This window comes from Gopherus flavomarginatus, chromosome 4 (genome assembly GCF_025201925.1).
Source record: "Gopherus flavomarginatus isolate rGopFla2 chromosome 4, rGopFla2.mat.asm, whole genome shotgun sequence".
NCBI lineage: Eukaryota > Metazoa > Chordata > Testudines > Testudinidae > Gopherus > Gopherus flavomarginatus.
This window is the reverse complement of record NC_066620.1, coordinates 150,722,640-150,737,492: the sequence shown is the minus strand read 5'-3', so window position 1 is coordinate 150,737,492 and position 14,853 is coordinate 150,722,640. Positions and strand designations below refer to the sequence as shown.

The following is a 14,853-nucleotide window of genomic DNA, read 5'->3' as shown; positions in this document are numbered from 1 at the left end:
GTCTTCTCAACTAAATAGAAATCCAATTAAATGAAAAAACCCACAATGAAGCAACACTGTTTCCAAGTTCAGCATTAAAATGTCCAGAAATATTTAAGTAAAAACTGAACACAGAACCTCAGCTCAGTCCTTTACTTCGAGATGCAGTCTTTGACTGCAGAATCCACTAATGGACCAGTACCTAAATCACTGTTCAAGTTCAATGAGTACACCTAAGCATACTAGGATAATCTTACCTACAGTCAGACAAAACTGCAACACATGTACAGCCCCTTCCTGTTTCAGAAAGTTCATGAAGCGAAACAAAAGATCTTGCTGTTCTCTAATCTCCCTCAATTCCAGCTTCAGGACCTAAACATGAAGTGGAAGATGCAGTTAGCTTGGAGGATATTTCTCAAGCTTTCATTAAAATAAACCTTTTCAAATAGAAGCAATGAAAAGAGCACTGGTAATATGTACAGCACATACAATACTTATTCAAAATCTGTATATAGTGAGTATTTTCTTCACTTACAGATGGTTTTTTATTGCGAGGGTCCGCAAATTTCTGCAAGAACGGAATCAAAGAAGCAGCCGGCTCAGTTGCTTTTTCAGGCTGTAGAAAGAGTGTTGACCTACTGAGTAAGATTGACACTGATACGCGTGAATCAATTATAAATGTTCTCATTTTGTCAGTACTCACTGGGCTATCATCAATGAATTTGAGAAGCAAATGGTTGACAGTATCCTAATGGAAAACACAAACAAATTACAACAAACCAATTTGTTTGAAAATCATTCCATTGCCATCCCAGTTTCTAGCAATACTGACAATTTTCATGTCTTAAAATTGCAAGCATAAGCAGAATAATTAAATAATGATTCTAGCAATTTCTATATGGACACTTGAATAATCTCTATATCCAGATTCTTAAATCAATGAACTTCCCAAATGAGACATGCACAGACAAGTTCTCCATCTTGCAAAGATAAGAGCTCTGTTTGTCATTTTAATGCCAATGCAGGTCAGGGGAGTTACAGCAGACTACAGGCAGTTCCACAAGATCAACTATTCTTTGCCTGCAACCAAGTAGTATTCAGACAGTTGTGATATTTTCTTCCAATTGAAAACCAAAGATCAGACAAGTGACTTTCTATCTAATCTTTATAAATGCAGTTTCACTTATCTACATAAGCAAGAAGTAAACAAATTTGCATCTATGGGGAGTGGCTTTTAGAAAGGCCTGGTCCACACACAAACATTGTAACTGTACCAGTATAGTTAAAGTGGTACAGTCCCAGTGTGGATTAATGTATATAGTTATAAAGGTACTTACAAGGGCACAGCTTATTCCATACACAGCTATTGTAAGTATAACTATTCTGGTAATAAATCATACCTCTAACAAATACAAAAAACAATTTGTAGACCTAGCCTAAGTGTTTTTTTTTAATTAACGTAGCCAAATAATCACTAAAACCAAATTAACACTGCATCACCAAAAAGATAAGAGAATTGGGTATGGGGTTATTTTTCTCTCTCTAAACCATTAAGCAGTTACCAATGATAAAACCAATGTGAAGTACTTGTTTCACTATCAAGCACCTCGTCATCGGACAAAAAGGAAAACAATGATAGTCAGAGTAAACAAAAATTATTTCTACTGCTCCAGAATCTCACTGGGTCAGCTAAGAAGTCCATGGAGGGAAGGAAAACAGAACCAGACAGGATCTCTCTGATAAGCAACGCCAGGGATCTGAAAGGGAAAAAAATGGTATTGCATTTTCATCGCAACTCACACTATTACATTCATAATTTGTAATGGGATGAGATAGGCAAAGTTAATATTTTTGTACTAAAATGTATTTCCTAGTTTAATAAAAACATGTTATTTTAAAGACATTTCAGCACTCCACACATTCAGAATCACAAGATGTCTAAACTGATTCAACACATGGAAACTAAGGGGTAAATACTTATCTTTTCACACAATACCTCATTGCTTAATTCTCAGCACTCTCTTTTAAAACGGTCATGCTTGTGTTTGGAAGCGGGTCCTTATCTCAACATGCACGTTGACTTATTTTCAATACTTAAACTCTGCTGACTACCCTATCCTCCTCCTCTAGTATTTAAACACAGGTTTTCTATTGTGCCAATGAAAGTAGTCTAGATAAGGATCATATAGATCAGGGATTGGCAACCTTTGGCACGCAGCCCACCAGGGCCAGTTTGTTCACCTGTCGCATCTGCAGGTTCAGCTGATCGTGGGGTTCCCACTCCATGGGGCCACGGATCGCCACTCCAGACCAATGGGGGCTGTGGGAAGTGGTGTGGGCCGAGGGACATGCTGGCCGCTGCTTCCCACAGCTCCCACTGGCCTGGAGCAGCAAACCATGGCCAGTGGGAGCCACAATCGGCCAAACATGCGGACGCAGCAGATGAACAAACCGGCCCGGCCTGCCATGGTGCTTACCCTGGCGAGTCGCGTGCCAAAGGTTGCCAATCCCTGACGTAGATTCTTAACTCCTCCAGCTGGGATCTGATATACATTCTTCCTATAAATCCTTCCATAGTACACTTTGACAACCTAAAACAAATGTTGCTCTGAAGATGAGGTGCTTGTGAAGCAGGTGGTCCACTGTTCTATAATCGATGATGCATCCAAGCACTGCTTACAGAATAAAAGCCTATGTAGTATGAGTGAGTCTGGAGAAAGGGGGGTCAGATTTCAGGAGGGACCTAGTTTGATGCCACACATGGAGCTCAGAAATGCAAGTTAGTGGCCAGCCTGCTACCAGTTGAACATTTACCAAAACTTGCTATACTGATAAGCAATTTTATACTGTTATAACTGCACCACATTAAGGGGTTCCACTGATTAACTAAACCTTTTTTTTCAACATATTCAGTTAAATTGGTGCAAAAACTGCATGTATAGACAATGTCTCAGACTTCAGTGCTGCCACCTATTTATGCGAGCACAGCTACCGATGACTTGGGGTGGAGGGGACAGCTTGACAGGCACCAGCTTGCATTAACACCTCCCATACCTGGAGTCCAGTTTTCAAAAATCAACATTGTGTAGGAACTGGACATAAATTCACAATGCATGCATATCTCGCTAATGGGAGACTCATACAGAACAGCAAAAATCATATTTTTTAGCTTTAATAAAGACATTGGTGATTTCCAATTGTAAGAGTGAGTAAGTTGTTGAGAAGCAGCTACTTTTCATTGCTGTTTCCTGCATTATGATCACCATTAGTATATTGAAACAGCATTATCCAGTCCAAATACCTTATGATCTCAATAAGCTTCATCTACTTCAGTGTACCCAACAGAACCTTTCCAACATCTAGAACAAGCATACTAACATATCTCTGCAGTGGGTCCCAGGAAGCGACAAATTATTCTTTTTTTTTTGTTTGTTTGTTTTTTTTTATTTGGAGTTTCACTTAAGATCACTAATGTAGAAGCAAGGAAACTGAGCAAGTGCTGCTACTCCATCTCCTTTTCCTTCCCCCTAGTTAACAGATACCACAGAAATATACAATCAACAAAAACATTAAGTACGAATTCACTCTTTAAATTATACTTAATATGCTTGGTACTTACACAGAAAACAAATTCAAAGTTCAAGCTGACACTGTTCTTCACCCAATTTACTACCATTAAGAATTGCAGTGCTACACGGTATACAACTGTTGTAAATAGTACAACTTCTAATACGTTTGATACCTGCAGTCTGTTGCCTTTGGGGGAAGAATATAAGGGAAAAGAAGTTCAGTAAGTTTTCTTAAATAGTGAAGTTCATCTCTTCGACTCCTCAGAGCCACATGGAGTTCTGGTCCATATTCTTCTAAAGCAGCTTGCTGTAAAAATTCTGCATTTTTCACTGCAAGAAAAAAAAAATGTTTAGCATGTTCTACTCTTTTCTTTCTTACTCTTGTCAAATAATGAGTGAGGAGATTTCTTTTCACTTCAATATGTGACAGCAGTTTTCAACCTTTTTTCATCTGCGAACCCCTAACAAATTTCAAATGGAGGTGTGGACTCCTTTGGAAAACTTAGACATAGCCTGCGGACCCGCAGGGGTCTGTGGACCACACATTGAAAACCACTGCTACATGACATTATCAAGGTAATATTTTTAACATATGCCCAGGTGTCAAAGATATACAGTTATTACTTTGTGTAAGAAAAAGACACCTGGACATAGGCTTTGAAGTATGGCTCTACTGTGAAAAGACTACATAAAATTTCCACCTTTTTCTGTACAAAATAGTAACTTCTTCACTGGACCAATTCAATATTGTAGAGTTTTCAGGATATTTTTGCTTACCATTTAGAGGACAACTTACACTTGGTTTGATTTTTAACTATACAAAAGCTTCTCTCCATTTGCTTTTACCTAAGTTTCACTCTCCAAGGCTAGGCTCTTATTTATTGGTCTGCTCTAAATATAATTTGGAAACATTTGAGACCAGAACTTTTAGTTATGTGACGTGCTTCCTACTTAACTTATACTCCAAAGTTGCTTTGGAAGCACGACTGAAGCAATACATCTTTTATGCTGCTTTTCACTATGTTTAAATTAAAGTTGACCAGGGACTATTTTGTCAAAAGTATATCATTAATGTATTCACATATCAGTAGCTGTTCTGAAAAAAAAAAGAATACTTTTTTCCACAGATAAAACCTCTGCACCTTAATTAGCAATAAACATTTTATAATCCCTTTAAAATCACTTTAAGTGCCAAGACTGGGTTGTAATAAGTCAGCACAACAGGTATTAAATAATTCAACATAGTGTCAAGAAATACACTAAAAATGGATTAATTGCAGAACAGAACCTGTGAATTAGAGGGCTACAGATAGGTGCATTTAGTTTACTAGAATCTGTGCACATAACAAATCTTGGTTAACGTGTGACTTCACAATCACAAATTATGAAAGTGAGTCAATTACTATAGATCCTTATACCACCTGATGAGATGTAGCTAACTGGCACTGCTGAAAGCAGCAGGAAGAGACACTCTGGAAACTATAAATAAGGAGACAACATAGGAGATGGTAGGGAGCAGTCTGAAATAGAGGAGAGGAAAGAGGGAGAGAAAGAGACCTTGGAGATGAACAGTGTAGAAAGAGGAAAAAAGAAAACAACGAGAAGAGGCCAAAAGAGAACGGGAACCAAGGCAAGGCTTGAAATCCAGATCTCTGAACCATGGTGTTGTATGCAGTAACACCTCTGGGGAAGGGCTTAGGAAACCTTCACATTACAAGAAAGGAGTTATTTTCAGCTATTTACACATTTCCTAATTTCACATTTTCAGCTGAAATTGGATATATCTGTTCTCAGTCAGATAGCAATTTTTTCCCCAAAAATCTCAAAAAAACCCACTCACAATATGCCATTAGCAAACACAGAAGTGAAAAAAATGCAGCTCTTCTGGTAAGAAAAAATGTTTGCAATTTTTTTTCTGAACAGCTTTAGCACCTTAGCAAGTGGCCCTGGAAGCTTTAAATTTACTATGATGCACCACAAGATGTACTTCTCATTGTTTGGTGAAAGTTACATTTGATTTGTCTGAGTTATACTTCATGCAGGCTCCCAACATTCCACTGACACTCTGCAAAACAGAGTACACAACTCAAATGGAAATTTCCATTGAAGGGATCGTCAGGATTCCAATGGATGTACAGTAACTCCTTGCTTAACATTGTTGTTATGTTCCTGAAAAATGCGACTTTAAGTGAAACGATGTTAAGTGAATCCAATTTCCCCATAAGAATTAATGTAAATGGGGGGTGGAAGGGGTTAAGTTCCAGGGAAATGTTTTTTAAAATACTGGAACACAGCGATGACGACTGTGAGGCTTGGTTGAGGTGGTGAGGTCAGAGGGTGGCATATTTCCCAGGAAATGCCTTATTGCTAAATGACGAACTAGCAATTGGCTGAGCCCTCAAGGGTTAACTTGGTGTTAATGTAGCCTCACACTCTACAAGGCAGTAGCCTCACACTCTACAAGGCAGCATGAATGGAGGGAGAGGAAACAGCATGGCAGACAAAGACAGAGTCACACCATGTGTGAGAGAGAGATGTGCATTACTCCTTTAAGTACGCTGACCCCATTCTAAGTACACTGCCTTTTTCAAGTAGATCAGCAAGCTGAGATGGCAGCTGCTGCCAGGAAGGTCCCTCCGTCCTGAGCCCTGTTGTGTGTCCCCCCTGCTCTACGGAAGATGGGGTAAGCAGGGTGCAAGAGCAGAGCGGAGGGGGACACTCTGACATTAGTCCCCTGTTCCCCCCACCCCACACAGCAAGCAGGAGGCTCCAGGGAGCAGCTCCAAGACAGAGGGCTGGAGCAGCACAAGGCAGTGGGGGGAGGGACAGCTAAACTGCTGGCAATTGATAGCCTGCTAGGCAGCTGCCACACAGGGAACTTAGGGGAGCAGGGAGCTGATGGGGGGCTGCCAGTCCACCCTGGTTCCAAGCCCCCACCTGCTAGCTGCAACAGGCTGCTCTTCCTGCAAGCAGTGGACAAAGCAGGCAGCTGCCAAATGACATTATAAGGGAGCATTGCACAACTTTAAACGAGCATATTCCCTAATTGATCAGTAACATAACGTTAACTTGGACGACTAAGTGAGGAGTTACTGCACTCACTCATCCTTAAATGAAGAGGAGTGAAATTGCAGCATTTAACAGAGAAAGGATTGTGGAATATAACCTGAGAATATGCATACGAAAGAAGGCAAGGCTCCATGGTCCTGCCTTCTTCCATAGGCTATGGACAGGTGCATAAAGAATAGGGAAAAGCTCTCTGTCACACAGATTACACCACTGTGCTGTACTGAGCATTCTGTTGCTTCCAAGCAAATAGCCAGACATGGCAGAGTTTTCATTTTTCTTTTCAAAGAGCACAGGAAGTTCCATACATAAAGACCACATTTAAGAGAACATGAAGATTGCAAAGCGAAGCACTGAAAACTCAGGAATGGATGAAGTTAAGGTTGCCTGTGCCACCTTAACTCTATTGTCTTTTGATTATGTAATACAATAGACTTTACTAAAGTGATTACGTATTACTTTTTTTGCAGAACCTGTGCTTTATTCAGGCCCCAATTCAGCAAGTAGGCCTACCTAACTTCAAGCATGCAAGTAGTCCCACCAGCTTCAACAGCACTACTCACATGCTTCAAGTTAAGCACATTCTTAAGTACCTTGCTGAATCAGAGCCTTAGTGCACACACTAGATGGTGATGTGGTAAATCTGCACAGTGAATGGGTCTGGGTCCAAAGCATTCCTACCTCATTCACTCCAATAGTTATACAATCTGTGTAGAATGAGACAAGAACTTGGTGGAAATGAAGAATGGTGGTGCTGTTAAGACACGGACTAGAACCCGGATTCTAGTTCTAGTCCTGCCTCTGCTATACATTTGGTGTGTGACCACGGGCAAGAAACAGCCTCTCTATCCTCATTTTACAGATGCAGAACAGAGGTACAACACTTGCTGACCTTGCAGGGGTGACAATAAATTCAGCAAAATCCTGAAGAATACGTTCCTTATTCAATGCGGGTGTTGGATGGCGTGTAGTAGCTAAGGTGTGGCGGGGCGGGGGGAATGGGGAAGAAGGGAAGGAACATGCACGCCACATGTTGAATGAGGATATTAAAATAGATTTTAACCCCAAGAACTTCCCTGTTCATTCGCTAGGCACTGTCTAACCTGCACATTGAGGCCTGAAGTCCGGCAGAAAATGTGACTGTAAGTATACACTATTTCAATGCATACATTCACAGGGCAAAGTTAAGGATGCCAGTGCATTATAAGTTACATACTTGAATTAGTTACATTTAATAAATTATGGCTGTGACTTCACACTAGTTATAAAATTAGCACTGTTTGCAGTTATTTAATTATAGTTTAGTTTTAGTTTAGTCAGTAAGTTATATAACATAGTTTAGTTCAGTTAAATAATATATTCACATACACATGTATCCTTTCATTTATTGTTGCTTACCTGGAATTCACCAGGAATGTCTTAAGAAAAATATCTGTTTTGCTCTCAACTGGAAAGAAAACACATTCCTGCTCCACAATCCAGGCAAGAGACCAGATTTCTAAATTAACTAACTGTCTACATGTTGACAGTCATAAATCAAACAAAAACTGTCTGCGTTCAGCCCTTGTCAACATTTGGCTCTCTATCCCCAGATAAGCACCACAGCAGAAGGGGGCGGGGGGGATGGATTTTTTTAAAAAGTGAAGGAAACAACAGATTTGAGAACGAACAGATTAGCCAAAGTACTGGCAAATGTGAAGCATCAAAAGTTTTAGGTTTAGCATTTTAAACTTACAAACCATTTTAAATTTACAAAACATTAAAGGTACATACAAATGTTTCACAATACCTTTCTGCCTGGCTTTAGCTATGACTTCTATATGTTTCATTGCAGCCTTTAGCATTTTCTTTGTTATAACAGATGGAATATCCACCTAAAAGGATAAATGTTAAGTTAAGAAAAAAAACATTTCTCCCTAAGTTATTAAAATAGATTAATATGAAAAGTATGGTAATGCAATTTATTAGTAAAATTAAAATACCCATCAATTCAAACAATAAGATTTGTTTTTAGCAAATGTAACCACAGTAATTGACATGCTCATTTTCATGGTTAATCAAGGTACTTACAATTACCAATTAATACAGTAGAATCCCTATTTTATGCACCATTTGGGGAATAAGTTCATAACGTTAAAAAAAGCAAAATATTGAGCTTTTCAAATTTAGTTATAGTAGATAAGGTGCATAAGTTAATTTATTACTCGTTCAATGATAATGTACATAAATAGTAAAAAATGTATGCAGTGTGCATATTATGCTCATACATAGGCTTGGCAGAATTCAAATTTTTTATAATTTCAATATCAAAGTTCAATTTTGAGCACTTTTTATTTTTATCTATTTAAATTTTCACAGTTGGAGGAACTTACGGGAAGTGTTCAGACAATGGGGAAAGATCAGACTATTATTTAACCACAGCAGATGTTGAGATTCAATTAGTTAAAGCATTTTCTCTGTTAAAAAACCATGAATTGTCAACATCACGTCAAAATATATGAATTAAATATCCTTAAATAAACTTTAATAAGTTTTCAAGGCCCATTTTCCTTATTTTACCCATTGGCAATTTTCTATTATCGATGGAAATACTTTTTTGGCAGTTTGTATATGGTGAAATCAATGTTTACCAACATTTATCGATAAAAATCTAATCCTTCCAGGTCTTCTCATACAGTACTGTATGTACATACTGTGCTGTAGTGTCCTGCAGTAACTAGTGAAATAAATCATTGATTTTTATTTGGGGGATAAAAATGGTTCATATAACTGGTTGTTCATTATGATTGCTGTTTATAAATTTGGGGTTCTACTGCATTTAGGCCTGGTCTAAACTGGGGGAGGGGAGATCGATCTACGTTGCACAACTTCAGCTACTTGAATAACGTAGCTGAAGTCAACATACTTAGATCGACTTACTGTGGTGTGTTCACTACAGTGAGTCAACTGCTGCCACTCCCCCGTAGACTCTGTCTGCGCCTCTTGCCAAGCTGGAGTGCAAGAGTTGACCGGAGAGTGCTCGGGGATCGATTTATCGTATCTGGACTAGATGCAATAAATCGATCCCCACTGTATCGATCGCAGCCCACGGAGCCAGCCACTAGTGAAGACATACCCTTAGAGTATCCAACAAAAGTCCTAAACATCTTTAGCATATTTACTATCAAAATGAAAATCTGTTGAAGTGTACATCTGCAGTAATAATAAATCTTAACTCAATCATTTCAGAATCAATTTAAATGAAACCTCAAGTTCTATTCCACAAGGGCTGTTCTGGCCACTATCAAGGCAATACGCACTCTCCAGCTTTGGCTCCTGAGCATTAACGCCAACAAGGACCAGGAGCAAAGTGAAGGCCAAATTCAGTCCACAGGCAGAGGGTATCCTGTGTCACTCATGCAAGTTCCTCAAGCCAACCAGCTACAGAGTTCCAGAGTGCCGAGTCCAGCCCTTCTCATGCATAAAAAGAGCATTTAGGAGAGCCAATAAAGGGTGTGGGAAATGTGAGCGCTACCTTTCTCCTGATATTTGAAACCAAGATGATTTTACACTACAAAATCTAAGCTAAATAAAAATTTAAAAACTGTAATGGGTGGGATTTGTCCTTATTGTCTTGTCTCCACCCATTTTAACTCATGTTTAAATATATTTAATCTGAGATTTAGAAATATTTATTCCAAGCAATTAAAAACAAGCAAAGTCTTATCAACTAAGGCACAGCGCTTCAAAAAGTGACTGAGGATGTCTGCGCTACAGAGTTAAGTCGACTTAAGTTTTGTCAATGATCATAAATCACTTTAACAACATCGGTGGAGCATGCCCACACAATGCTCCTTGTGTTGGCTGAGCATGTCTACAGTCGTTGCTCTTGCATCGATAGAGAAAGTGTTGAATTGTGGGTAGCTATCTCACTGTGCAACTCATTACCCTCTGTCATCCTCGGCTGCTGGAAGCTCTGCGAACAGATCACAGTGCAGCACTGCACTGTGCTCACTGCCCCATGATGCAGGTCTTTCCATCCCATCATTCCGTGGGCTTCCTTCTTTGTTTTGTGCCGTGTTTCAATAGACCTCCATCTCTGCCCGACAGCATGGATCCTGAGCTGTTGACCATTGTGATGAGCATTATGAACACAATGTGGCTGGTCCTGCAGTATTTCACGAGCTGAGAAACAGATGCCCACCCTGATGTCTGCCATGGAAATGAATCATTCATGATTGTTGCTGACATTCATGGACCAACTTGCCATGGTGAACCATCAGCACTGGACTCGAGAAACAAGCACCAAGTGGTGGCATCGCATCATGATGCACGTATGGGATGAGGAGCAGTGGCTGTAGACTTTCAGATGTGCAAAGTCACCTTCCTGGAACTGTGCGGTGCTTGCCCCAGCACTGCAGTGCAAGGACACCAGAATGAGAGCTGCCCTCACAGTGGAAACGCGAGTGATGATTGCTGTGAGGAAGCTGGCAACTCTAGTCTGCTACCAGTCAGTCGCAAATCAGTTGGGAGTTAGAAAGTCCACCACAGGGGCTGCAGCGATGCAAGTGTACATGGCCATTAATCGCCTCCTGATACAAAGGACTGAGATTCAGTAATGTCCAGGAAATAATTGATTGCTTTGAGGCAATGGGATTCCCTACCTGCAGCAGGGCAATAGATGGAACACATCCCAATTTTGGCTCCCAACCATCCTGTACATCAACCAAAAGGGATACTTCTCCATGGTCTTGTAGGCACTCATGGATCACTGAGGCCGTTTCACTGACATTAATGCCGGGTGATCAGGGAAGGTGCATGATACATGCATCTTTCAGAACACTAGACTGTATAGAAAGCTACATGCTGGAACACTCTTTCCAGACCAAATGATTCCAATGGGAAACATGCAAATGCCCATAGTGATCCCTGGAGACTCCGCATATCCTTGCTCCCCTGGCTCAGGAAGCCTTACCACTGGGAACCTAGGCAGCAGCAAAGAGCACTTCAACAACAGGTTCAGCAGGTGCCAAATGACCACTGAATGTGCCTTTGGCCGATTAAAAGGCTGCTGGCACTGTCTTTTTGGCTGGTTAGACCTCAGTGAGGAAAATATTCCGATGGTCATTGTGGCCTGCTGTACTCTCCATAATATTTGCAAATCAAAGGGTGAAAAGTTTCCCCAGGGGTGTGCTATAAGGCTGATCGGCTGGCCGCTGATTTTAAGTAGCTAATACAAGGGCAATTAGGAGGGCATGGCGGGAGGCTATTCACATCAGGGGGGCTTTGAAGGAACATTTTGACAACAATTCCCAGTAATGTGCCCATATGAATGCATTCGGCCAGGCAATGTTTACTTGCCATCACGAATTACCTGGGTCATGCTTGCTTCTTCAGCATTAATTGCAAGGAGCAAATACTCTTGCCAATATGTTTCAATGTCAGCACTGAATGATTTACATATGTGTATCTGTATTTCACAAATAAAGACATTTAATTTCAAAGACACAAGTTTAATAACAGGATCAAACAAATGTTTGGTCAAACAGGGGACATGACAAAGAACAGTCTCATGGTTAGGGCTCTCACAGCTGGGTGTAACTCCAGCTTTCATTGGGAAACCAGTCCCCAGACATGTAGTGCACAGGTACTGTGAGGGACTGGGAACACACGATGAATGCATTGGGGGAGTTTGTGGAAGGCATGGACACGAGTTCTGTCATGGCTGAAGGGGGAGTCAGGCACAGATCTGTTGTGATTGCAGACTAATGAAGGACTTCAACACCTCTGTCTGGTCATTGAGGTGCTTTATCATCCGCTCCTGCCCCTGTGTACTTTCCTGGCAATCCAGGCTCAGTCTTTCAGTGTCTCTCTCCACGCTCTTGTTTCACTCTGTGCTGCAACTGTTGACTGCAGCGCCTGGAGAAACATATACTCCTTTTGGGTCGGTGCCTTATCTGATGGAGGTGCTCCGCTGGTATAGAGGAGTGTTCTCAAGGGCACATCTGCAGAAAGCAAACAAACAATGAAAAGAGACAGTACTGTGAGTGCACTCTCAGCTATGAATCACAAAAATTACACCTCTTTCTCACTGTCCCTCGGCTAGCACACAGGTCTCTGCAAGTCCCAATTATGGTTAGTTCGCGGGGAAGAGGGAAATTGGCAAGGGGGAAGCGACAAACGGTGGTTTGGGAAGGGGGTTACTTTAAGTGGCTAGGGAGCCTATTCTGAATACTGGTATCCTTTTCCACAGGCTAGGGAAGTGGTTCCCAAACTTGTTCCAGCGCTTGTGCAGGGAAAGCCCCTGGCGGGCCAGGCCAGTTTGTTTACCTGCTGCATCTGCAGGCCTGGCCGATCATGGCTCCCACTGGCTGCGGTTCGCTGCTCCAGGCCAATGGGGGCTGCCGGAAGCAGCGGCTAGTATGTCCCTCAGCCCGCACCGCTTCCAGCAACTCCCATTGGCCTGGAGCAGCGAACCGCAGCCAGTGGGAGCCACGATTGGCCGAACCTGCAGACGCAGCAGGTAAACAAACCGGCCTGGCCCGCCAGGGGCTTTCCGTGCACAAGCAGTGGAACAAGTTAGGGAACCACTGGGCTAGGGTAATCAAACCCGATATCTCAGTCCTAAGGGCCATCTAATATGTAAGGAAGCATCTCCTGCATGTGTGTGGCTTCAGACTGGCTCCGTATACTTCTCGCCTGTGTGCCGCTTTAGTCCCTGCAGAAATAATTGCTGGAGAGTGCGGCAAAGTTCCCTACAGTCAGGGCAGAAACAAGACAGCTCTCCCAAGGAACCTTCAGCAGAGGATTGCCGAATACCTACAGGAAAGTTTCCTAGAGAGCACTATCGAGGATTCCTCAGACATCCCTGTGTACATTAACAAAATTTTCCACCATGGCTTCACTGCATAGATGGACAGGCTGTTATTAATTTCTGTCCCTTATCCCTCTTCTACCATATAACAAAGTACATGACAGCTCAATCTCGTCTCACTGTGCAATATCAAAGCAAAATGCACGCTTACCAAAGCTCCCCTCTCCTGCTTCCTGCACTCAAGAGCCAGAGTGCTGGGACTGGCTAGACCCCTCTGGAGTGGAAAAGAGGTCCTGACTCGCCACGCCACCAGATGACCCTGCCGTGGGCTCCACATCATCCTCCAGCTCCACCTCCTCGTCCAACACTTCATCAGGGTTGAGTCCACTGGCTGCTGCCTCCAGTTCCCATTAAGTATCCACGGGGCTCTTGGTGGTGAAGGTGGGGTCACTGCTGAGGATGGTGTGCAGATTCTTACAGAAGCAGTGTGTCTTCGGCACCTCACCAGAGCAACAGTTGGCCTCCCTTGCCTTCTGGTACGCCTGCCTCAGCGCCTTGATTTTAGCACAACACTGCTGAGCCTCCCTCTCGTGCGCTTTCCCTTGCATGTGTCATGGTATAAATCCCCAATCTGAATCTTAGAGTCCAAAAGATGGGGACCAGCATGAACTCCTCTAAGCTTAATTACCAGCTTAGATCTAATAGGCTGCCACCAACCAGGACTTACAGTGCCTGGTATACTCTGGTCCCCCCAAAACCTTCCCTGGAGACCCCAAGACCCAGATCCCCTGCATCTTGACACAAGGAAAGTAAACCCTTTCCCCCACCGTTGCCTCTCCCAGGCTTCCCCTCCCTGGGTTACCCTGGAAGATCACTGTGATTCAAACTCCTTGAATTTTAAATCACAGAGGAATTCCGCCTCCACCCCTCCTCTCTCCCACCAATTCCCTGGTGAGTACCGACTCAATTTCCTTTGAGCCTTAACAAGGGGAAAATCAATCAGGTCTTTTAAAAAGAAAACTTTTAATAAAAGAAAGAAAGAGTAAAGATCATCTCTGTAAATTCAAGATGGTATATTACACGGTCTTTCAGCTTATAGACACTAGAGAGAAGCCTCCCGCCAGCAAAAATACAATTTAAAATACTTCCAGCAAAATATACATTTGCAAATACAGAAAACAATCAAAAGACTAAACTCGCCTTTTTCCTGGTACTTACTAAAATTAGAACAGAAGAGATTTTTTCAGAAAGATTGGAGGAATCTGCTTACATGTCTGGTCCCTCTCAGAACCCAGAGAGAACACGGACAAAAAAAGAACACACAAACAAAGACTTCCCTCCACTGAGATTTGAAAGTATTTTGTCTCCTGATTGGTCCTCTAGTCAGGTGTTCCAGGTTCACTGTTTGTTAACCCTTTACAGGTGAAAGAGACATTAACCCTTAAC

At 41.9% G+C, this 14,853-nt stretch overlaps 1 protein-coding gene across 4 annotated transcripts in view; it reads right to left on the bottom strand.

Annotated features, from left to right (window-relative positions):
* The window catches only part of SNX14 (sorting nexin 14), an 86,585-nt gene that overhangs the window by 53,895 nt on the left and 17,837 nt on the right, over nucleotides 1-14,853 (bottom strand). For 3 of the 4 annotated variants that reach the window (XM_050950098.1, XM_050950095.1, XM_050950096.1), the window contains exons 7-12: nucleotides 8,404-8,488; nucleotides 3,722-3,878; nucleotides 1,661-1,736; nucleotides 683-727; nucleotides 515-595; nucleotides 237-351 (exon numbers count right to left, since the gene is read on the bottom strand). In XM_050950098.1, coding sequence (XP_050806055.1) covers nucleotides 237-351; nucleotides 515-595; nucleotides 683-727; nucleotides 1,661-1,736; nucleotides 3,722-3,878; nucleotides 8,404-8,488 — 559 coding nt within the window. The remainder of the gene's footprint in view (nucleotides 1-236; nucleotides 352-514; nucleotides 596-682; nucleotides 728-1,660; nucleotides 1,737-3,721; nucleotides 3,879-8,403; nucleotides 8,489-14,853) is intronic. The other variant, XM_050950097.1, reaches the window with a different exon arrangement.